This window comes from Arabidopsis lyrata (assembly GCF_000004255.2).
Source record: "Arabidopsis lyrata subsp. lyrata unplaced genomic scaffold ARALYscaffold_6, whole genome shotgun sequence".
NCBI lineage: Eukaryota > Viridiplantae > Streptophyta > Magnoliopsida > Brassicales > Brassicaceae > Arabidopsis > Arabidopsis lyrata.
In genome coordinates this window covers 5,556,636-5,578,358 of record NW_003302550.1, presented here as the reverse complement: position 1 = coordinate 5,578,358, position 21,723 = coordinate 5,556,636, and the positions used below count along the sequence as shown (strand labels likewise).

At 39.6% G+C, this 21,723-nt stretch overlaps 6 protein-coding genes across 8 annotated transcripts; 3 read left to right on the top strand and 3 right to left on the bottom strand.

The window, feature by feature from the left end:
* Positions 1-64: 64 nt before the first annotated feature.
* LOC9309697 (uncharacterized protein At5g39865) lies at positions 65-1,691 on the bottom strand. 2 transcript variants are annotated; one of them, XM_002871540.2, is made up of 2 exons: positions 1,392-1,691; positions 65-1,302 (listed from the first exon to the last, which is right to left on the bottom strand). In XM_002871540.2, the coding sequence occupies exon 2, from the start codon at positions 1,267-1,269 to the stop codon at positions 457-459; it is 813 nt and encodes a 270-aa protein (XP_002871586.1). In that variant the 5' UTR covers positions 1,270-1,302; positions 1,392-1,691; the 3' UTR covers positions 65-456. The 2 variants fall into 2 exon arrangements, with proteins under 2 accessions (XP_002871586.1, XP_020879435.1); XM_021023776.1 differs by having other exon boundaries at positions 65-1,319; positions 1,392-1,690.
* A 1,604-nt stretch (positions 1,692-3,295) lies between these two features.
* On the top strand, positions 3,296-5,953 carry LOC9309696 (pheophytinase, chloroplastic). Its single transcript, XM_002873582.2, has 6 exons — positions 3,296-3,590; positions 3,907-4,533; positions 4,617-4,843; positions 4,946-5,137; positions 5,236-5,392; positions 5,482-5,953. The coding sequence occupies exons 2-6, from the start codon at positions 3,916-3,918 to the stop codon at positions 5,728-5,730; spliced, it is 1,443 nt and encodes a 480-aa protein (XP_002873628.1). The 5' UTR covers positions 3,296-3,590; positions 3,907-3,915; the 3' UTR covers positions 5,731-5,953.
* Positions 5,954-11,031: 5,078 nt separating this feature from the next.
* LOC9309695 (agamous-like MADS-box protein AGL15) lies at positions 11,032-13,059 on the top strand. 2 transcript variants are annotated; one of them, XM_021023786.1, is made up of 8 exons: positions 11,032-11,372; positions 11,575-11,635; positions 11,704-11,774; positions 11,882-11,981; positions 12,053-12,094; positions 12,326-12,367; positions 12,443-12,606; positions 12,742-13,059. In XM_021023786.1, exons 1-8 carry the CDS (start codon positions 11,191-11,193, stop codon positions 12,857-12,859), a joined length of 780 nt encoding a protein of 259 aa, XP_020879445.1. In that variant the 5' UTR covers positions 11,032-11,190; the 3' UTR covers positions 12,860-13,059. The 2 variants fall into 2 exon arrangements, with proteins under 2 accessions (XP_020879445.1, XP_002873627.1); XM_002873581.2 differs by having other exon boundaries at positions 11,067-11,372; positions 11,713-11,774.
* A 711-nt stretch (positions 13,060-13,770) lies between these two features.
* On the top strand, positions 13,771-15,238 carry LOC9307655 (N-terminal acetyltransferase A complex catalytic subunit NAA10). Its single transcript, XM_021023894.1, has 2 exons — positions 13,771-14,153; positions 14,653-15,238. The coding sequence occupies exons 1-2, from the start codon at positions 13,854-13,856 to the stop codon at positions 14,926-14,928; spliced, it is 576 nt and encodes a 191-aa protein (XP_020879553.1). The 5' UTR covers positions 13,771-13,853; the 3' UTR covers positions 14,929-15,238.
* Positions 15,123-17,359, bottom strand: LOC9307654 (pentatricopeptide repeat-containing protein At5g13770, chloroplastic). Its single transcript, XM_002871539.2, has one exon. The coding sequence runs from the start codon at positions 17,089-17,091 to the stop codon at positions 15,262-15,264; it is 1,830 nt and encodes a 609-aa protein (XP_002871585.1). The 5' UTR covers positions 17,092-17,359; the 3' UTR covers positions 15,123-15,261.
* A 545-nt stretch (positions 17,360-17,904) lies between these two features.
* On the bottom strand, positions 17,905-20,904 carry LOC9307653 (protein PNS1). The gene is made up of 5 exons (XM_021023893.1): positions 20,745-20,904; positions 20,272-20,628; positions 19,142-20,053; positions 18,508-18,741; positions 17,905-18,414 (listed from the first exon to the last, which is right to left on the bottom strand). Exons 1-5 carry the CDS (start codon positions 20,760-20,762, stop codon positions 18,241-18,243), a joined length of 1,695 nt encoding a protein of 564 aa, XP_020879552.1. The 5' UTR covers positions 20,763-20,904; the 3' UTR covers positions 17,905-18,240.
* Between the last annotated feature and the right edge of the window lie 819 nt (positions 20,905-21,723).

Sequence of the window (21,723 nt, the reverse complement as noted above, 5' to 3'; positions counted from 1 at the left end):
GATGGATGATTACGTCGGTAGAATACTTCTCACCAAGTTTGTCATAAAAGACGATCAACTGAGTAGAATCATCCAGTTACTGTCGTAATCAAACATGATACCCATAAACACACTAAGTATTTACAATCAAATACATATAGCATAAGCACAAAGTTGTCTCTCACAACATTGACACACAAGAGTCAAAATGCTTACTACCCGTTTCAGACATTTTGATTACACAAATTACATTAGTCCTTAGTAGCAAACATACATAACTAAATCCACGATCACCAGCATTCCCATTACCATTGATCGCAAACCTTAACCCCAAAGTGAAATGCTGCTGATCCAAAAGAGATTTTCGGATACTTGTAGCATCATTCACTGTTCTACACAACAATGGAAACATCAAAAGAGAAATAAATACCTCTTTTTTTTTTTTTTTTAATGGTTTTTCAGGTTGATTGATATCTCTCAAGATGAGCAATGAGGACAACGTATCAATCCGTTCTCATTGCAGTCCGGACATCTCTTGAGCCTATCTTCATCCTCATCAAACAGTTTCTTGCTCCCACTACAATTGGAACACGGAACGAATCTGATGTCCCCGCAGCAGTGGCAAACAAAGCCTGGTTGTCTCATAGGAAACTCTTTAAGAATCTTGGCGAGCTCGCCAATTTCGAACAAACTCTTGATCACATCAGCACCACCCACATACTTTCCCATAATGAAAACTTGAGGCAACGACACACTCTTCTCTCCCATTGCAATCTGCAACTCTTTCCTGTAAGCTATATCCATGGAGACATCACGCTCATCAATCCAAACACGAAACCCTCTAAATATCATTCTCACAGCATAGCAATCCTCATATGTCCGCCTAATCCCTCTCAAGCTAGTAAAATACACCACAATCCTGTCCTCTGTCCCGGGAAGACGGATGACCGAGTTGTTTAAGCTGAAAAAAGGCGATATCCGGGATTCGGGTAAAAGAGATTTGCCGGATTTCTGCTTTTGAGGAATCTCAGCTGAGGCTGGTTTAACGGGTTTGGAACTCTCAAATAATCTACAAAGGTTTTTGACTTTGCCTTTAAGAGAACTTCCCATAGATTCAACGGGGGTGTAGAATTTGGTAATGGAGGTGGTACGATTGAGAGAAGGATTGAGATTGTGGGATTTGGGGCTCGAATCCACCACTGTTCTCCCGTGAATTGTAAGCGACCTGTTGAAAAACGACGACGTCGTAGCCGATTTCGTCTTCCCAGCGTTTTTATCTAATCCCGCCATCGAAACCAGATCAAAGAAACACCCTTTCGACGGCTGTTTTGGTGCAAAACCTAATCAAAACCCTTACGATCAAATTCAAACAAATAGACGAATAAATAGAGAAAATTCAACAATCGTCTCACCGATCGATCAAATCCCTAGGAAGAATCGGAAATCGGAATTATCCTTAACGTCTGAACAAAATAACGATCGGAGAAGAATCAGCTTCTCTGATTTTTGAGCTGATGGATTCTCGCCAATGATCAAAGGAAGACGAAATTGATGAAAGAATGATCTGATTTTCTGGGAAATTTGGCTTTGTTTTGGTTGTTTGTTCTTGTTGCGGAGAAGAAGATGTGGAGGAGAGCTCCGAATTAGCCTTTGTTTTGTGTCTCTGCCTTTGTTCTAAAGCAAAGAATTTTTTTCTGTTTTCTTTCTTATTTTTCCTTTTTTTTTTTTTATAATTATTATGTCTACTTATTAAAGGCTCTTTATGATATTTTTTTACGCGATGCTCCTTCGAGGAAAAAACGAATTGAAAAATAAATAAAATAATAAAAAGGTCGATTGAATTGCTAGAAAAAGTCGTTTAATTGGTAAAACGCGGTTGTCGTATTTAAAAAGGTTTACTCAAATGGTTACAGCGGTATGGAAGAAACCCGTTTCTATGGTCGGTTTATAGCTATTGCCTATTGGTTCTACGCTCGGTTTACACACATTGGGTTTGACCCAATAGCTATTGGTTCTACCCTCGGTTTACAGATATTGGTTTTCATTCTAAAAACAAAAAAAAAAAACATTTTAAGAATTGTCTTCTTGTAGCTACATTGTTTCCAAGAAAGGATTTAACTGTTACATTAGCTTGTTGGATTTTCGGGACAAGAACATGGTTTGGTCTTGGTCGGATATCGGGTCTCCTATGGCGATAGACGAGAAGAGTTACTTTGGTTTACTTTCGGGATGTGACCAAACCAAGCATATCAAGGAACTGAATAAAATCAAACAGGTTTTAAAGACAAGTTTTGGGATGAAGTAATAATGCCAGCTAAATCAGCTATAGCCTGACACCTAAAAATGGCGCATAAGAAATTATTAAGTTTACATAAATGATGACTAGAGAGAGTTTCTAAATAACCATATTAACCCCTTTTCTAAAAATCTCCGTCTACCCCGATGATTCCCCACTTAATTGCTAGACTCATTATATTCGCCTCGATTAATGACTAATCCCCTAAACAAATCAGTTATCCGATTATTCTCTACCTAATCCGATTACTTCCCGCCTAATCCGATTATTCTCCGCCTAATCTTACATATCCCGATTATTTTTAGATTGGAAGTATACAAAAACCTTTTATTTTTGTTATTCAATCATTTGAATTGAGAGTTTGTGATGTTTTACTATAACTTATGTTCAAATTTTAATAAAAATCATAAATTTGTAATAAAAATCATATAAATATGTCTCAAAAATACATTTTTATGTGTTTACTGCAATTTTGAAAATAATATTAGATTAACATGTTTTAAAAATATTAAAATAACCCTAAAACTAATCTCCGAGTAATACCGATTTTCCGATAAATCACTAAATCCATACCAAACGTCTGACTAGCGCCAAGCGATTTTTCAAACAATATTAACTAATAATACTCATCTCATTCCTAGGTGAAGATGGATTCCATGCGATTGCAGAAAATACCGAGAATGCTGCATATACAAATATGTACAAATATGAGTAGTGAGGAGAAATGAAATTATGGGCCTGTAACCATGAAGATGACTCTAGCAAAGAAGTGAGCTTGTAAAAGGAACAGCTATCAGCCACAAGTGATAATTGTAGATTCTTTGAAATTATGTATATGGTATTCATATTGAAATATTCAATCTTTAGTTCACACACAACAAATCTCTAAAATTCAAAATCAATTAGAAAACTGAAACAACTCACAGGTTTAGAGTTTGAATATGAGGAAGATGATAATGGAAAAGAAGATGGACGTCAATTTTTTTATATTCTGTGATATTTTTGTAACTAAAATGTGCATTTTGCAATATCATATTACTAGCAATGTCAGATCCAAAAACAGAATACTATGTCATATTGTGAAAAAAACAACCCCACTCCATTCCAATATGAATTTTGGAAAAAATATAAACTCAATAAAAACGTTGCTGTCGGTTTGCACCGAACGATTAAAGTTAACCAAGCCAGCAAGCAACCCCCAATTCTTCTTTCTTCTTCACCTTTAGATTAATTTTTCCTCAAAGAGACGTTTAGTTTCTGAATAAACGTCACAGAACCCATTTGATGAAGCTTCTTGCTTTCGGAATTTGAAAAGGTACAAGTTTTTTTTTTCCTGGGTTGATTATAGATGGAATTATTTGTCGATGAATCGGGTGTTGTCTAGTTGTTGTTTGATTTCAATTTGACTGCAGCTAGCTCGAACTTGATTTGCTTTCTTTTGATTGGGATTTGATAAGATGAGTTCATAGAAGATTACCGCAGGTTCATGAACCTTTGTTTTATGTGGTTTCAGCTTTTGAAACAAAAATTCTAGCTTTATATGTGGTCTCTGTGATTTTCCTTCTGATTCTCCTCTCTGCTATCGCCAATTCGTATTAAAGGATATATATGCCTTTGGTTGTTGATTACAGGAATTTGTTATGGAGATAATCTCACTGAACTTTGTGCCTCAGTGCTCTGTGGTGACTTGGAGTAGTAAATTAGCCACGAAAAGATTGGTCCCAAATCGATCGAATTTGTTATTATCTGGGGTCAGAAAATCCAGACTTGTGATTCGAAGTGGGAATTCTGATGGTTATGTGGTTGGTGAGAATGATGACTTGGGCAGTATAGCCAGAAGAGGAGAATCAACATCGAAAGTTTTGATTCCTGGTTTGCCTGATCAATCAAATGGTGAGGTTGCTGCTCCAATCAGTCATTCTCACTGCGAGTGGAAGCCCAAGCTTAGAGTACATTATGAGAAAGCGGGTTCTGATAACCTCGATGCTCCTGCCGTGTTGTTTCTTCCTGGCTTTGGTGTTGGTTCATTTCACTATGAGAAGCAGCTTACCGATTTGGGAAGGGATTATCGAGTATGGGCTATTGATTTCCTTGGGCAGGGTTTATCTCTCCCAACTGAAGATCCTACTACCATGACTCAAGTCTCGCAAGATAAGGAACCGTTTTGGGGATTTGGTGATAAAACTGAACCGTGGGCTGATCAACTTGTATTCTCGCTGGATCTCTGGAGGGATCAAGTTCAGTATTTTGTAGAAGAGGTTAGCAACATCTGTGATAAATCTACTTTTCTGTTCAGTTGTTCTGTAACTCTTTAATTTGTTGATTTTTGTTTGTTGTACAGGTTATTGGTGAGCCTGTGTACATTGCAGGGAACTCACTTGGAGGGTATGTAGCTCTCTACTTTGCAGCAACCCATCCTCACCTGGTAAAGGGTGTTACCTTACTTAATGCAACACCTTTTTGGGGGTTCTTCCCTAATCCAGTAAGATCCCCAAAGCTAGCACGTCTCTTTCCATGGCCCGGAGCATTCCCTCTGCCGGGAAGAGTGAAAAAAATCACAGAATTGGTGTAAGTGAGACTTTATTAGCTCATCTTCTGACCTGCAAAGTATCATTTTATCTTATCACTCTAATATCTTTACTTTTGTCTTACTTCCCAATGGAATTGCAGGTGGCAAAAGATAAGTGATCCTGAAAGCATAGCTGAGATACTTAAGCAGGTCTACACAGACCATTCTACCAATGTGGATAAAGTATTCTCACGTATTGTGGAGGTCACGCAGCATCCGGCTGCTGCCGCATCGTTTGCTTCAATCATGCTTGCTCCTGGTGGACAGCTATCTTTCTCCGAAGCTTTATCTAGGTATAAGACACTGTGGTTCTCTTGTTTTTATATGTCTTTCCCTCTTCGTGATTTGTCTTATTGCTTATCAAGGAATGCTATTTGACGGTTTATGCTAGGTGTAAGGAAAACAATGTTCAGATATGTCTCATGTATGGAAGAGAAGATCCATGGGTGAGACCGATGTGGGGAAAGAAGATAAAGAAGAAAATCCCCAACGCTCCATACTACGAGATCAGCCCTGCAGGACACTGCCCACACGATGAAGTCCCTGAGGTATAATGAACAACTCAATAAATTCTTCAAACTCTGCAATTAGGTTTGGATCTAAGTAATGAACCCATTTGGGATATGAAAACGAGTAGGTGGTGAACTATCTGATGCGCGGGTGGATCAAGCACCTGGAGTCTGGTGGTTTTGAAGCGCTCCCGCTTTTGGACGACACTGAAGAAGATTGGGAGTCCAGCTTTGGTAGAGAAATTGAGTTCCCGAGAGATGGTTGGAAAAAAGCAGTGAATCTGTGGTTGTATGGGTCAAAGTATTCGTTCTGGAGAGGAGTTAGAGAATCTTTCAGATCCAGTTTTATAAGGGTGTTTGGAGGGAAGTCTGCATAGAAGAAGCATGGAACAGTCGTTGTCTAGTGTAAATTAGTTGTAACATATGATGCATCCGATGCTAGCTATATAATATTGTCTGTAGTAGAATCAAGTTTCTAAAATGTTGAAAAGGAAAAAGTTAGAAAAATATCTACTTGTCACCTAAGTTGAAGAAACTGCTGTCTTGCATTGTTGTATATAATCCACAGGTTCATGTTAATATAGGAAGGTGAGGATGGAACCCGACATTGCAGGCCATATGAGTTGTCTTCAAATGTGATAGTAGTAGAAAATGGAAGGGCATGTTGTAGAGCTTGAAATTACTCTGAATCCAAAAGAAGAAAGTGAGTGTATTTTGAACAGTTTTATTTGAACATGTAGGGTGTTTGAAAAGACGTATCATTGGTTACTTTTCTCGAGGCAAGTCGTATCCTAGACCATGTTCTTCCCTTAGCTTGAATCTCATTTTGGTCTGTTTCACAGTCAACAAGAAGGGACTGAACTAGAAAGGCTATCCAAACCACTTTGAGAAACTTGCACAGGCTATATAAGTATATAGCCAACATGGGATTTGGTCTGCTTCTTTTCTTAATTTTTTTTAATTAATTTGTTTCTTAATAGTTTCTGATAATATCTCGTTATCTATTTATTGATTTGAGAATCAAAAAAAGTTTCGGTGTTTCAAAGCTACTAAGTACTAAGTGTCGTCGGTCTACACTATTTGTAAGAAATTGCTTCTCAATGTACTAACCAAAGTTCTCAGTATTGTTTTCTATCACCAGTTGATAACATAATGTTAACCATCAAACAATTCTATTTGTTTAATTTATTAGTATTACTACTAGTGCAATTTTATGCTTGGGGTACTTTGAAATTGTTTCTAATTGTTGCGCTGATTTTTTTTTTGTCGGTCAACATTGTTGCTCTGATCGCTCATTTCAACGTTAGTACGGTGGGAACACATTCTCCCTCCGGAACTAACATATGAGGACCATTGCTTGGAATTGTCAAGGGGCGGGTGTTAAGGAAATGCGTCGTCGACTGGTTGAGATGACTAGGATGTACTTGCCAGGTTTTTTATTTTTATCGGAAACGAAGAATCCGAAATTGTATCTGCAAGATGTGCAAGTAGAATTAGGTTTTGAAAACCTTCAAACCGTAGAACCGGAGGGTACTAGTGGCGGTTTAGCTTTATTGTATTCTAATGATTTTCCGGTTAAGTTTTTGCTGTTAGATGACCGGTTAATCGATATTGAAACTATTATTAATGGCAATCGGGTCTTTATGACTTTTATCTATGGTGATCCTGTTGTCTCAAATCGGGAATATATTTGGGAACGACTAATGCTTATCGGTGTTTCTAGACCCGAAGCTTGGTTTATCATTGGAGACTTTAATGAAATAACAGGTAATCATGAGAAACGAGGAGGCAAAAAATGCTCTGAAGCCTCTTTTCTACCTTTCCGCGCTATGATCCATTCGTGTGGACTTATTGATTTTTCCTTTCATGGAAATCAATTCTCCTGGATTGGACAACGCTCAAATGGTAAGATTCGATGTCGTTTAGACAGAGCCATGGGGAATGAAGAATGGCACAATATTTTTTCCCACACCAATGTGGAGTACTTAAAGATGTGGGGGTCGGACCATAGACCCCTCCTTGCATCTTTACTATCAAGTCCGAGAAAGTCTTCGAGAAAATTTATGTTTGATAAAAGGTGGATTGGAAAACCAGGACTCAACGAAGCAGTGTGGGAAGGTTGGAATGGTGTGAGAGGTCGGGCTGACCGTCCCTTAATGAAAAAAATCCAAAACTGTAAAAGAGTTATCTCCATATGGAAGAAATCAACAAGAACTAATTCTGAGGTACTTATCAAGGAACTCCATGATAAAATTGAGGAAAATTACGCGGATGATAACACATCTTTGGATGAACTCCAGGAGCTCAAAAAGCAATTAAGCGATGCCTATACAGAGGAAGAAATATTTTGGTACCAAAAGAGTCGCCAAAACTGGCTAGCACTTGGTGATAAAAACAAAAAATATTTTCACGCTTTGACAAAACAACGACGGGCGAAGAACAAGATTTTAGGCATTCTAGACGATAATGGGACGTGGGTGGATACTGAAGATGGCATCGAAAGAGTCGCGGTAAATTATTTTGCAAACCTATTTACCTCATCGAACCCGGTGGATCCAGTATCCGCGCTTAGAGACATCTCACCATCGGTTACCCCAGCTATGAATGAGTTCTTAGTCAAAGATGTCACCGAAGGAGAAGTCAAGCGAGCTTTATTCTCCTTGAATCCGACTAAGGCCCCAGGTCCGGACGGGATGACTGCTCTTTTTTTCCAGCGATTTTGGGAAATCATAAAAGGCGATCTCACCATTATGGTGAAGAATTTCTTTAGCTCCAGAATTTTTGACGGGAAGCTAAATGAGACGAATCTTTGTCTTATTCCTAAAGGGGAAAGACCGCGCGAAATGTCAGGGTTTCGTCCTATTAGCTTATGTAATGTAAGTTATAAGGTCATTTCGAAAATCTTAAGCCTACGGTTAAAGAGACTTCTTCCGGATTTGATATCTGAGATGCAATCTGCATTCGTTGCATGGAGATTAATCACTGATAACATCTTGATAGCGCAAGAGAACTTCCATGCGCTTCGCTCTAATCCGGTAAATCGAAAGAAGTTTATGGCCCTAAAAACGGATATGAGTAAAGCCTATGATAGGGTGGAATGGGGGTTTCTCCGAGCCTTGATGGAAAAGATGGGATTCAACATTCGGTGGATAGACTGGATAATGCAATGCATTACCTCAGTCTCATATCGGATTTTGATCAATGGCGACCCAAAAGGTCGGATTCGACCATCTCGTGGAATTCGTCAAGGCGACCCAATTTCTCCGTACCTATTTATCTTATGTACGGAAGCTCTTATCGCTCAGATTAGTAAGGCTGAAAGGGAAGGCAAAATACAGGGGCTTCGAATTTCTCATGCGAGCCCGCGTGTCTCACATCTTCTATTTGCTGATGATAGCTTATTTTTTTGTCAGGCTAATGCCGACCAGAGCAAAGAAGTTATTGATATTATCCGCTCCTATGGCGGGGCATCTGGACAAGAAGTTAATCTAAATAAATCTTCCGTTATGTTTGGTAACGAGGTCCCACTCCCCGTACGGCAGGAAATCAAATCGATTCTTGGGATTTCACGTGAAGGCGGGATGGGAACATATTTAGGGCTCCCTGAAAAGATTCATGGATCAAAAGCTCAGGTCTTCGCGTTTGTGCGAGACAGATTACAAACTAGAGTAAATGCGTGGTCGTCAAAATTCCTATCTAAAGGCGGAAAAGAAGTCCTAATTAAATCTCAAGCACAAGCTCTTCCGACCTATGTAATGTCGTGCTTCCTACTACCAAAAGCAATATGCGCCAAACTTACCAGTGTAATTGCCAACTTTTGGTGGAGTAATAAAGCAGATAGTCGAGGAATACACTGGATAGCTTGGGACCAAATCTGTACCCAACTTTCTGAAGGAGGGCTAGGATTTAGGTCCTTGGAAGATTTTAATCTCGCACTCTTGGCGAAGCAATTGTGGAGATTATTACGATTTCCAGATTCTCTCCATAGTAGGGTTCTTAAAGGACATTACTTTCGGTATTCTAGTCCGCTAGAGATCACTGTCTCCAATAGACCGTCGTATGGTTGGAGAAGCATGCTGGCCGCCAAGGATGTTCTCAAATTTGGAATCCATTAGACCATTGGCTCGGGCTTCGGTACCTGCATTTGGACAGACCCCTGGATACCAGATACCCCGGCTCGCCCACCTAAGGGATTATCCGCGGAGAGGGACCCTTTGGTTTTTGTCAATACCTTGATTGATTTTGGGTCTAAACAGTGGAAGATAGATCATCTCCGGGAATTATTTCCCTCGGAAGAAATTACCCTAATATTAGGGATTAAACCGAGTCGTATTGTCTCGAGGGATGGTTATTGTTGGACAATGACAAAGTCTGGTAATTACACCGTCAAATCTGGATACGAGGTCGCGAGAAATCTTTCTCGCCCTGTTTGTGACCACCCTTCTCAGGGACCTAGTGTTACGACACTAAAGGCACAAGCTTGGAAATTAAAAACTACGCGAAAATTAAAACATTTCGTGTGGCAATGTGTGACTGGTTGTTTGGCTTCGAGCCAACGCCTTTTTATCGCCATATTGGTAGGGATAAAGGATGTTCAAGATGTGGTGCAGACGAAGAATCAATCAATCATTTGATATTCGAATGTCCTCCTGCTAGACAAGTCTGGGCTCTCTAACATTCCATCTCCCCCAGCGCTGTTTCCCTCGGCGTCACTTTACAATAATTTAGATTATCTGTATTGGCGGGGTAAAGAAGCGGGGGCGGATGAAGATAGTCTAAGAGTATTCCCATGGATTATGTGGTATATTTGGAAGGCGCGCAATCGCAAGATTTTTGATAATTTGAGTGTACCACTTCAGGAAACGCTTGATCTTGCAATTCAAGAGGAAGGCGCGTGGAGGCGAGCAAATCAGCGGGAAGACCCCCCGGCCGAGCCGATTCTTAGTTTGCATGAGGCACCAGCTGCAGAGAATAGACCATTATGCTCCATTGATGGTTCTTGGATCGGGACGGAGACTAGGAGTGGACACGGGTGGCTTATCCATCAGGGAGGACGACTTCTACACTTGGGCTTGAAAGGCTCGCGTAGAAGTCTTTCTCCCCTACATGCTGAACTGGATACTCTCTTATGGGCGATGAAGTGTTTATTGGCGATCCCAATGACGAGTATCCTCATTCAGACGGATTGCTCTGACCTATTGGCAATGACTAGTGCTCCTGAGGAATGGCCTACGTTTTCTACAGAGTTAACAGACTTTGCTTATTACAGAGATCGTTTTACTTCTTTCAGTCTTAAGCATATCCCCCGTAGTGGTAATACCTCCGCCGATTATCTTGCGAAATTTGCAAGAAATCGCGGGTTCTGTTTTTCCCATGTAAGTTCTACGGTACCTAATTGGCTTTCTAGAAGAGAGTCTTATTCCGTAAATTAATATATGGTGTTTGATTGGGAAAAAAAGAAAAAAAAGTAATAAACAATTTTAAAGAGAAGGAAAAAGAGGGGAAAAAAAACAACTTTAGTAAGAAAAGGGAAAGTAGGACCCAGAAGAACTGGCAAAATCCTCCAAATGTGGCAAAAAGGTGTCATGCAAATACCCCTAAAATTGAAAAAAGAGAGCACGCAAAACAGTGCCCATGCAACACACAACATTCATTAGAGTTTTCTTTTTTTCATAAAAACAAAAATATTCCATCCAAATTTAGCAATATTTTTAGTGTTCCCATTAATAGATTCCCAAAAAGCACTTTTAAACCCATTTTGGTCACAGAAGAAAAAGAAAGATTGAACCTTTCCTCTTCTTCTACCTTCTTCATTCAATTTTGGGGGAAATCAGAAGATGGGTCGTGGAAAAATCGAGATTAAGAGGATCGAGAATGCCAATAGCAGACAAGTTACTTTCTCCAAGAGGCGTTCTGGGTTGCTTAAGAAAGCTCATGAGCTCTCTGTTCTTTGTGATGCTGAGGTTGCTGTCATCGTCTTCTCTAAGTCTGGCAAGCTCTTCGAGTTCTCCAGTACTGGGTAATACTTCACTTTTTGATTCGATTTTGTATTTGCATGTCTTGATTTTATAGGAATCGATTTGGTGTGGATTTATAATATCAACAGTGTTACATGCCCTAAGTGAAATTGATTTTTGCATGTTTGTTCGAATCATTCTAAACTTAAAAGTTCTCTGCTTGAGCTGAAGGGAGTACTAATTTGATTTCTTATTTGATTTTAGAATGAAGAAAACACTTTCGAGATACGGCAATCACCAGAGTTCTTCAGCTTCTAAAGCAGAGGTGAGAATCATTCTTGTGTCATATGTTGAAATTCTCTTTTGATGCAACAAAATCTGATTGCCGTTTAGAACCTCCAGGAGGATTGTGCAGAGGTGGATCTTTTAAAGGATGAACTTTCAAAGCTTCAAGAGAAACATTTGTATGGAAACTAAATCCCACCATATATACTTGTTAATTACTTTATTCTTCTCTACTTTTTGTGTTTTTTTTTTTTTATATTGTTTGGCTTTGTGTGTTCTGTTGTAGACAACTGCAGGGTAAGGGCTTGAATATTCTGACCTTTAAAGAGCTGCATAACCTTGAGCAGCAACTATATCATGCATTGATTACTGTGAGAGAGCGGAAGGTAACTAGTAATATCTCTCTTCCCTCATTCCTTTTCTTTTCATTGTCCTGATTAAGGATATGTGATTTCAGGAACGATTGCTGACTAACCAACTTGAAGAATCACGCCTCAAGGTAAACACTAGCTTTTCCTCTTTAGCTTTCAAATGTAAGCTTATGTGTAATCACATGATTATGAACTTTGTTAAAACAATGTTCCCTCTATAGTGGCTACAATATCCTTTGACAAGCTCATGCTCTAATTAGCTAGTGTGCAGTTTATTTGTCTTTGGACTCCTATATAACTAGGTACAGAGTGCAAAAGTATATTTCTTTTCTTGACCAGCCATAATATTTACTTTGCAGGAACAACGAGCAGAGTTGGAAAACGAGACCTTGCGTAGACAGGTTCTCATTATTTTTGTTGAACCATCTCCTGTCATGAAGCTTCTTCCTCTGACTTCTAACTACTTCTTGAAACAGGTTCAAGAACTCAGAAGCTTTCTCCCGTCGTTCACCCACTATGTTCCATCCTACATCAAATGCTTTGCGATAGATCCCAAGAACGCTGTCATAAACCATGGTTGCTTGGACGACAGTGAGTGCAGCCTCCAGAAGACCAATTCAGACACAACTTTGCAATTAGGGTATTGCTCTTTTTGCTGTCATTGATTGCAATATAGGAAACCCATTTTAGATACTAAGCCTTTGTCCTCCTCTAGGATTCACATTCCTTAATACTAATGGAATTATAATTTGCTACTACTTGTGTTTTCTCCAAGGTTGCCGGGAGAGGCACATGATAGAAGGAAGAAGGAAGGAGGCAGAGAGAGCCCATCAAGCGACTCAGTGACAACGAACACGACCAGAGAAACTGCACAAAAGATCAGTCTAGTTTAGCAAATTCTCCACCTGAAAACAAAAGCCAAATGTTCTCTGTTTAGTCGTAGAGAAGTATGAGAGTGAGGTACTAATGTTTCCTCTTTAGCAAGTATCCGATTATTTTAAAAGTAATTTTAGAGGGATGCTTGCAAAAACAAGTGAAGATTAACTTATCTCATTTCTTCTAATCCAACTCTTTGTCCTTTCTCTTTTGTTTATTTTTTTCGACTCGCTTCTCCTATCAAGAAGATATGCCTAGCTGAGAGTTTGATCCATAATCTTTTACAATCAACTTCCTTAATAAGGCGCACAGTTTTTTGATATCTCTAATAGTAGAAATAAGCTTTATAGTATTATTGGTGAATGGTGATTCTAATGGACACTAGAAAACACCTAGTTTTGGTAGAGAAAGCTTTCTGGTTACTTTTCACTCCCATCAAAGTGACAAATCAATGAAAGTCTTGGAGTGGTTAAAATCGCCTAGATACTTACCATTGTGGTAAGGGAATTACCTTTTTAATGATTATCAATCATAAAAACAGTAAAAATTATCGACACTAAAAGCGGTATCCTCAAAAAAAATTGTACCGTTACTTCTTACCTCTTGGAATGATTCGGTATTTGATTATATCATTCTATTTTCCTACAAAAGATTGTTTATTGTGTTGTGTTACCAATCAGATTATGTATGAAAACTATAGTACAATTAGATCCCACCCCTAGAGTGAAGGTTGTCTGAATCTTCCTACTGTACTTCATTACAATCATAATTCGTAACAACATGTCATAAACAATCAAGGCCCAATTGGACCTCAAATTACAAAATCGAAAAGTTAAAAATAATTTCATAGAATGCCCCTAAACTATAAGCGAAAGTTTCAATAAAGACCTCATATTTCGCTGTAATTAAAATTCGTCCCCAGATTAATAAAGCCCAAAGGCATTAGACCGAAAACCCTAACCCCTCTTTATCCGCGCGAGAGAGAAGAAATCAGCGAGGCATTGAGCAGCCATGGTTTGCATCAGGCGTGCGACGGTGGATGATCTGCTGGCGATGCAAGCCTGCAATCTCATGTGTCTTCCCGAGAACTACCAGATGAAGTACTACCTCTACCACATCCTCTCATGGCCTCAGCTTCTCTACGTCGCCGAGGACTACAATGGTCGCATCGTTGGCTATGTGTTGGCTAAGATGGAGGAAGAGAGCAACGAGTGCCACGGCCATATCACTTCTCTCGCCGTTCTTCGTACCCATCGCAAGCTTGGTCTCGCCACTAAGCTCATGACCGCCGCTCAGGCAGCTATGGAACAGGTTACTCTAATCTTCAAATTCTTTTTTTCCTTGTTTTTTTTTATATGTTTGCATTCGATAAGCAGATTCATTGAATCAATATTATAGATTCGTCTTGTATAATTTAGATTATATGTACTTCTTATAGAAGATATTGTGTGGTTTGAGTTTATTGTTGAAGATTGACATAATGGTGTAAGTTAGGTGATTCTTACTGAAAAATTAAAACTTTGTGTATCAATTTTTGGAAACCTATTCTGTTACTGAATTTTGGTTCTTCAACATAGATGAAGTGATTGGGGCACTTGCTTCTTCTTTTGATTGGAATTTGAAGCAACTCAGTCTCTGTAGACTGTAAAGATAATTTAAGTTTTGGCTCCGATTGTGTTATGCTTTGGAATGACGGAGACGATTAGTTTCGGATCACATGTGAAACTTATAATAGCAGGCACAAAGTTTAATTGTTGTTTTCCCTCTCGAACTTGGACTGTTTAATTTCATTCTCGGGGTTTTGTGGCAGGTTTACGAGGCAGAGTATGTTTCACTGCACGTGAGGAGAAGTAACCGAGCAGCATTCAATCTGTACACAGAGACATTAGGCTACAAGATTAATGATGTAGAGGCAAAGTACTACGCCGATGGGGAGGATGCTTATGACATGCGGAAGAATCTCAAGGGGAAGCAGAACCATCACCACGCCCATGGTCATCACCACCATGGAGGTGGATGCTGTTCAGGTGATGCAAAAGTTGTAGAAACAGCTCAAGCCGTAGATGCTAAAGCAGTTTCGAAGTGAGACTTGAAAGCAGGATGACCAAAACAGGTAATTATGAGTATATTGAGGTGGGTTCGCTGGCTCGCTCTAGTACTGCTCACTATTTTCCATTCATATGATTTCGTGTGACAAAAATACATTTGGTGACCACTCTGTGTTACTCCTTTGTCTGTCTTTGGTTGTATTGAAATTTAGCCGTTTTTTTTTTCTATGTATCATGTTTTGGAAATTCCAAGCTTTCATTAAGGCTTTACAACTTCAGCTGGAAATCTTCTATTTGCAAGATAGCAGATCTCTATTGGCAATATAGTACATTTAATTACAAAAAAAATCTTGGCTTGTACAGTTTCCCTTTCAACTTAAAGTTCTTGTGTTCTTCGTATTTGAATATCTTGAAGCACTAGTTTGTGCAGCATCAAAGCTTTCCTGTAGCCATCTGATCTGGGAATTGAGACCAGCATCACGCAGAGCATTCAAAGCTGAGGAATAAAGCCTCGCATCAAGCCTGGTTCCTTCAACTTTCATGTCCTGCAACAGCCTCATCAGCTCATCAATCCTACTGGTTTTGGAGAATACACCAACCATGATTCCTGCCATGGCCCTATCAATCTTTCCTCTGTTCATCCTAAATTCCTGGTAAAGCTCAACACATCTCTCCAACTCTTTTGCTCTATTATATGCACTGATCATACTAGTGTAACTCACCTTGTCCGGCAACACTTTCGCCCTCTTCATCTCTTTCCATATCTTTTCAGCCCGCCTTAAGTCCTTAGCCCTTCCATGCATATCAATTAAGGAATTGTAAATCCAAATGTTGGGTTTACACCCTCTTTGTTTCATCTTAGCCATGAGTTTCACTGCATCGCTTAGCCTCTGTGTTTTCCCATACATGTCCATTATGTTTGAATATGCAACAACACATTTGTCAAACCCCTTCTTCACCATCTCATCAAACAACATTTCAGCCTTATCGTCCTGCTCAAGCCGGCAATATGCATTGATGGCTATTGCGTAAGTCACTTGCCCAGCCTCACATTCTTGCTTCATAGCCCATTCATAAACCTTAATTGCTTCAGCAAAACCTCTTTGCTTACAGAATCCATTCACAATCGCGCAGAGTATGCAATCAGTGACCTTTAATTCGGCCTTTATCATCGCTGCCACAACCTCTAGAGTTCTCTCCATTTTTCCTTCTCGGACATACATCAGTACAACCTTCAAACACATTTCAGGATCCTTCAACAGTTTCTTCCCTCCTGCTTCTTTGAATAGCTTCTCAGTTATTACAACCTCTCGCGCTTCCGCAAAGGCACGGATCAGCATAGAGTACAATTCACTACTTTCCGGAATTCCTTTATCCTTCATCTCCTCCAAAACCTCTAGAGCTTCGAATGCCCGTCCTGATTTTGCAAGGGACGAGCATACAATTGTGTAGATACTGCCTGATTCCTTGGCCAAGAAACTCAACCTCTGACTCTTAACCTCTTGAAATAACTCAACCACCTTTTGATTGTCGCCAATCTTCTCATGTGCCTCCATTATCCTGCAATAACAGCCCGGGCTTGGCTCAACTCCGACAGATTGTTTCAACCTATCAAACACTTGAATCGTGCTACTATACATCTGGAGTTTGTTAAAGCCTTTCATAGCTGCATCAGATGCAGACACCGCCAATGATTTGTCTGATCTAAACACGCTAAGCAAGCAATGTGTAATTCGGAATTTTCTCTCTCTGATGCAACTTCTGATCAGATTCGAACACGTTTGTGCATCAGGCAATGCTTTATGTTCCCTGAGATCCTCACAAAGTGAGACGAGCAAGTTCCAATTCTTGGAACTCACCAAGTAATTGATCAGATGCTTGGTGGTCCTCAACTCAGAGTTCTCCTTTGCCTTCTCGTAGAATTCAGAAGAAAGTTTCCGAGTTTCCGGGTCTCGGAGAAACCTGGATAAGACCCGGTTAAGGTCATCCGGACCAGGTTCAAAAAATGGCCACTTGTCTTCTTTCGGACTCGGTGACTTCTTTTCATCTTCCTCAAGAACCATAGAGCATCGAGACGAGCAGACATGGAAATTGTGAGGCTTTTGGGAAAGAAAGAAAATGGGTTTGGTCGGAGAGGTGAAGCTGTGGGGATTTGCATGGTGGTTCACGGTGGCTACCCACGACCCGCTCGCGATGGCCATGAGTGTGTGTGTGTGTGTGAAGGAGAGAGAGAGATCTCTCTTTCTCTCTCTCTATGTTTTCTTCACTTGTGGATGCTGCTAATTCAGCGCCACGATAAAATTCGACCACACGTTAAAAAAAAAATTTCATTTTTTCTTTTTGGGTATATGGGTTCTGTGCGCAATCGACGAATCACGTGGCGGATTTTAGATTTCATGTAATGATAAGAGTGGACTTTTCTCTGGAGATCGTCTGACGTTTGGGGATTCTTGTAACTGGGCTTTAATGGGCCTCTCTGGTTTGATAACTTATAAACTGATGGGATTGTTGATTTGTAGCAAGATGTTATCATTTAGTATAAGGTTGTTGACTCAACCCTCCTGATATCATGTCTTCTACAAAGTTGCTACTAGTTGAACGTTCAAGTTGTAATCAAGGATTGGGCTTCAGCTATGATTCTAACAGATGGATGTTGTGGAGAAAGTGAAAGAAGGAGAGGTTCCTGATGAAGCAGATGACTATGTGGAGAATATTCGATCCTTCTTTTTTTTTTTTTTTTCCCGATATTCGTAGTTTTTACAAGACTGCCTTCATCCGATCAATGCTCTGATTCCAAAGATTATAAATGCATCATTTAAGTCTTCGTTTTGTAATATTTGTCTCTGGACAAAGGAGAGATCTCACTGTTGCTGCTGAACTCATTGAAGCTAAGTAGAGAAAAGAATATACCCATATACAGAAAGATAAAGCCTGAAATACTTTAACAAGATTTACTACTAAATAAAGTTTAAAAATCAGCTACTTTCCGAAATGAAGAGAGGAATATACTCATATACAGAAAGGAACAAAAGAATAAATTAAAATAAAATATGTACAGAAAGTAATTGAGGGGTCTCAAGTCTCAACAAGAACAAAGAAAAAAAAGGGAAAGTGAAAAAGCTTAACCAACTTGGCTTTTGGCTCATTTAGTTGGATTGTGTCCATGTCACGAGCTTATGGTCTATCCACAATTTCTTCCCACTCCTACTTATACTGACTCTTCACTCTTTCTGTAATTAAAATTGATTTTCAATTTAAATACATTTTTTAAAAACTACTTATTCATTCTGAAAATTTAGCACCTATATAGCCATTTCGAATCATGCATGAAGGAAAAAGAGATAAGCAGGCTAAGCTAGAGCACGGCGAACTCTAGGGGTGGTCACAGCAACACGGCCACTTTTGATCATATCTTGCCTAGTTTTTATCACTTTGTCTTCGAAGAATCTGCTTTCCGGATTTTCGGCATAGCACGTGTAGTAGCAACCTACGCAGGCGTGAGGCAATGCCATTGAGATCCTGGTCTGTTAACACAATCCACAAAAAGAGGATGATCTATGATGAGAATACTATTGAATCAAACATTTTAGAGTTGAAAAGTTAAAAGTGTAATTTACCATAAGGTATCCAATGAAGAAGGCAAGTAAGGAGATGGTGGCTGTAAAAGGTTTGTAAACTGTATGAGTCCAAGCGGCTGCGGCAATTAAACAGACGCAGCCGCTGCAGATGCCCGTGAGGAAGCAAATGGAGCTTGTTATGTCTGCATCTACGATTTCAACCATATCTTCATCCTCAAACAGTTTCCATGTGTCTTGCGACGCCCTCACAAATCCTTTCCCATAAGCCGCTATCTGTAACAACAATACATCAATACGGTTTACTGTAAAAAACACTTCCTAATGGTGAACAAAAAGTGATTTTGTCTAGTTTGTTCCGTCCATTGTTACCATTCAAAGCTCAATACTATTGATTCCAAAAACTTCACATTACTATTTTTCTGATTCAAAATAATTAATAAAAATGCAGAAAAGCATGTGGTTGTGCCTCGACTTGTCAAGATGATGCAAGATTCTCATATCAGAAAAGAAATAAAAAATTAGACCCACCACAAGCAACTTGATTTCAATACTATTCCTAGACTGATTCTCTGTCAGAAGATATTATATAGAGAAACAAAATGACTGCAGCAGATTTAAAGAATTAAGAAAGGGGCAGTGGGAGTGGCATGACTTAAAGAATTAGTTTATGTACCTGTACAAAGGCCCAGCCATTGCCATGTTCGAATATGAAGTCCATGAGTCTGAGACAGCAATTAGCGCAGCAAAACATAAACTCGTCTTCACCCTTGAGCAAATTCAATCCTCTTGCCAAGATTCTTAAGGCTTCTATTGTTGGAACAAACAAAGATCCTAAACACGCACTCCCGAGGTTACGAGACAAGGCCCTTTGGAAACTAAACCGGGTACTAGACTGCATTCCCCTAAGATAGTACAAAGCAATGACCCGACTGACAGTTAGATTAACAATATTCCTCATCACTTCTGTCGTCCAAGCCAGGCTTAACACCAAACCAATAATCACAAGTGGCGGAAAATAGAAGTTCAAGGCACCAATGACACCGAAAATCCAAAGAGACATCCAGAGGAAACCAGCAGCTAGCATGTAGTAGGTGGGCAAATTCAAATCCGAGAACTTGGAAACAGGTTCTAACGACTTGACCAAAATCTTAGAACAGAATTTGATTCTGCGAGTGACCCAGCAAGCATATAAACCATTGCCAATTGAGAATGCGATGAGGCAAACCCCAACAGCATCGGTAGTTGGCATCTGGAAACACAGTAAGAGGATTCCTGAGGAAAGAGACATCAAAAAGGTACTCCAAAGTATGAAGTGAATCATGAAATCAGGCCAAAGCCTGAATGCCATCTGCCATAGGAATGCAAGAATGATGCTCAAGAGCGATGCAGCTTCGACTTGTGGAAGTAAGAATCTGAGGATCTTTTGCTCTTTCCTTTTGACGCTACCATTGGATCCAATTAGACCTTGGACGCCTCTGAAGACAAGGAAGCCTACAAACCCAATAGCCACAACCTTGTGAAAGATGAAGAGCAGCAGAAAGAACTTGTTTGTGTACTTTGTGGAATTCAATGATGCCAACGTTTGCTGCAACCAAACATAAATTAGGAAACTTCAACTTACAAACTTGGAAATCCTAACTAAATTATAAACAAGACCCACCAAAAATTTTCAAACAAGAGTACAAATTTAAGGCCTCCAAATGTATCAATTTCTTCCAAATCTCTAGAACCAACCAAATACGGATTAATTCACAGGAAAAATGAAAACTTTCCGACTGAAATGCAAAGTAGAAAGGAAATTACTTGAGGGGTGGGTGTGAAGATGGAACGAGTTTGATGTTGATTTGGCGGCGGAGGAGTCTGAGGCTGAGGTTCTTCTTGAACGAAAGTAGGAGGCGTCTGCGGCCGTGGTGGCGGCGGAGGAGGTTGTCTAGAGGAAGATCGGATTGGTTGGGCGAGATTGGGAGGCGGAGGCGTAGTGAATCTAGAGCCGCCATTAACAATGATCCTAAGAGGGTTAGTTGGGTTTAATCTGTTCAAGCTCGCCAAAAATCTATGATGACTGATTTCATCTTTATCCTTTGATTCTTCTCCTTCCTCCTCCACTGCCTTTGCTTCTCTTTGCTTCTCTGTTTCTTTCCTATCTCTCTCCACTACCGCCTTTAAGCAACAACCAAAAAAAAAAACTGATCGTTAATAGGATTACTCAGCAACAACCAAATAAAAAAGAGAAATTTTGCTGGGAAATGCAGCAGATTCGGACACAGATATCGTACGGGCTCAGTGGCACCCATTGACTGGTTTGGTGACGTCACTTTCCGGCGACGGCGGTCGTCTATCTGTCGTCTTTGGAATGTTTTGCAAAAAAAAAGTTTCTTCTTTTCAATAAAAAGTCGGAATAATTTTTGATTACGTTATTTGTGTGATTGGATGTTACTGTTTTTTGTTTTTTTAACCTTTTGATTTACTTTTCAATTTGGTCGTAGCGTTTCAGGAAAAACGGTCTATTTTCCCACGAAAACTATTGATATCATACCAGATAGAGCTCAAACTTTAATCTCGGTCCATATGTCCATAAAATCAAAGTTCTATTCCTATTTCCCTCCTAATTGAAAGTTCCATACCTTAATGTCCCCGAGTCAATAATTAGAGAGCTAAAACTCCACGGAGCTGGGTTAAATCGGTTTACGAACTAAACCTGATAGAAAACCAAACAAACTCAACATAACCGAAATTAAAACCCAGACCCAATCTAAAACCCAACCATAAGTCACCCAAATTCTTCTTCTTCTTCATCGAATCTCTTTAATGGTTTCACCACTTCTTCTTCTTCACCAAACCACTTTAATGGCTTCGTAGCTTTCACCAAATCACCAAATTTGTTTAAATCACCAAATCACCAAAGCACCAGCTCCAAAGCCAAATTTAATTAACCTCCATTGACGCACATTATTAGGATCTGCCTCTTTCATCTTTGGAAATCTCTGAATATCGGTCCCTCCTTCCTCGCCAGCATCGCATCATATTTATGTTCTCCTCTAATCATTAGATTCAGACTTTGGCTAATGAGTTCGTCACATTTGCAGCGCGATGGACATAATTCTAGAAGACAACCAAAACAATTAAGGTGGAAATTCTCAGAAAATCTCAATTCTAAGATCGTAATGATGATGTTCATCTTCGAGGTTGCTCCTAAAACGGAAGTCAAATTTAATCAATCTTAATTCCATATGAATAAGATTACGTGAGAAAATA

Bases quoted from the DNA above. Each gene is read 5' to 3' on its own strand.
- LOC9309697 (XM_002871540.2), bottom strand. From the start codon at position 1,269: ATGGCGGGATTAGATAAAAACGCTGGGAAGACGAAATCGGCTACGACG.
- LOC9309696 (XM_002873582.2), top strand. From the start codon at position 3,916: ATGGAGATAATCTCACTGAACTTTGTGCCTCAGTGCTCTGTGGTGACT. The intron at 4,534-4,616 runs GTTAGCAACATC...TTTGTTGTACAG, and splicing joins TTCAGTATTTTGTAGAAGAG to GTTATTGGTGAGCCTGTGTA. The intron at 5,138-5,235 runs GTATAAGACACT...GGTTTATGCTAG, and splicing joins TTCTCCGAAGCTTTATCTAG to GTGTAAGGAAAACAATGTTC.
- LOC9309695 (XM_021023786.1), top strand. From the start codon at position 11,191: ATGGGTCGTGGAAAAATCGAGATTAAGAGGATCGAGAATGCCAATAGC. The intron at 11,373-11,574 runs GTAATACTTCAC...ATTTGATTTTAG, and splicing joins TTCGAGTTCTCCAGTACTGG to AATGAAGAAAACACTTTCGA. The intron at 12,368-12,442 runs GTTCTCATTATT...TTCTTGAAACAG, and splicing joins ACGAGACCTTGCGTAGACAG to GTTCAAGAACTCAGAAGCTT.
- LOC9307655 (XM_021023894.1), top strand. From the start codon at position 13,854: ATGGTTTGCATCAGGCGTGCGACGGTGGATGATCTGCTGGCGATGCAA. The intron at 14,154-14,652 runs GTTACTCTAATC...GTTTTGTGGCAG, and splicing joins CTCAGGCAGCTATGGAACAG to GTTTACGAGGCAGAGTATGT.
- LOC9307654 (XM_002871539.2), bottom strand. From the start codon at position 17,091: ATGGCCATCGCGAGCGGGTCGTGGGTAGCCACCGTGAACCACCATGCA.
- LOC9307653 (XM_021023893.1), bottom strand. The intron at 18,742-19,141 runs GTACATAAACTA...TTGTTGTTACAG, and splicing joins ATGGCTGGGCCTTTGTACAG to ATAGCGGCTTATGGGAAAGG. The intron at 18,415-18,507 runs GTAAATTACACT...TTGTGTTAACAG, and splicing joins TCTTCATTGGATACCTTATG to ACCAGGATCTCAATGGCATT.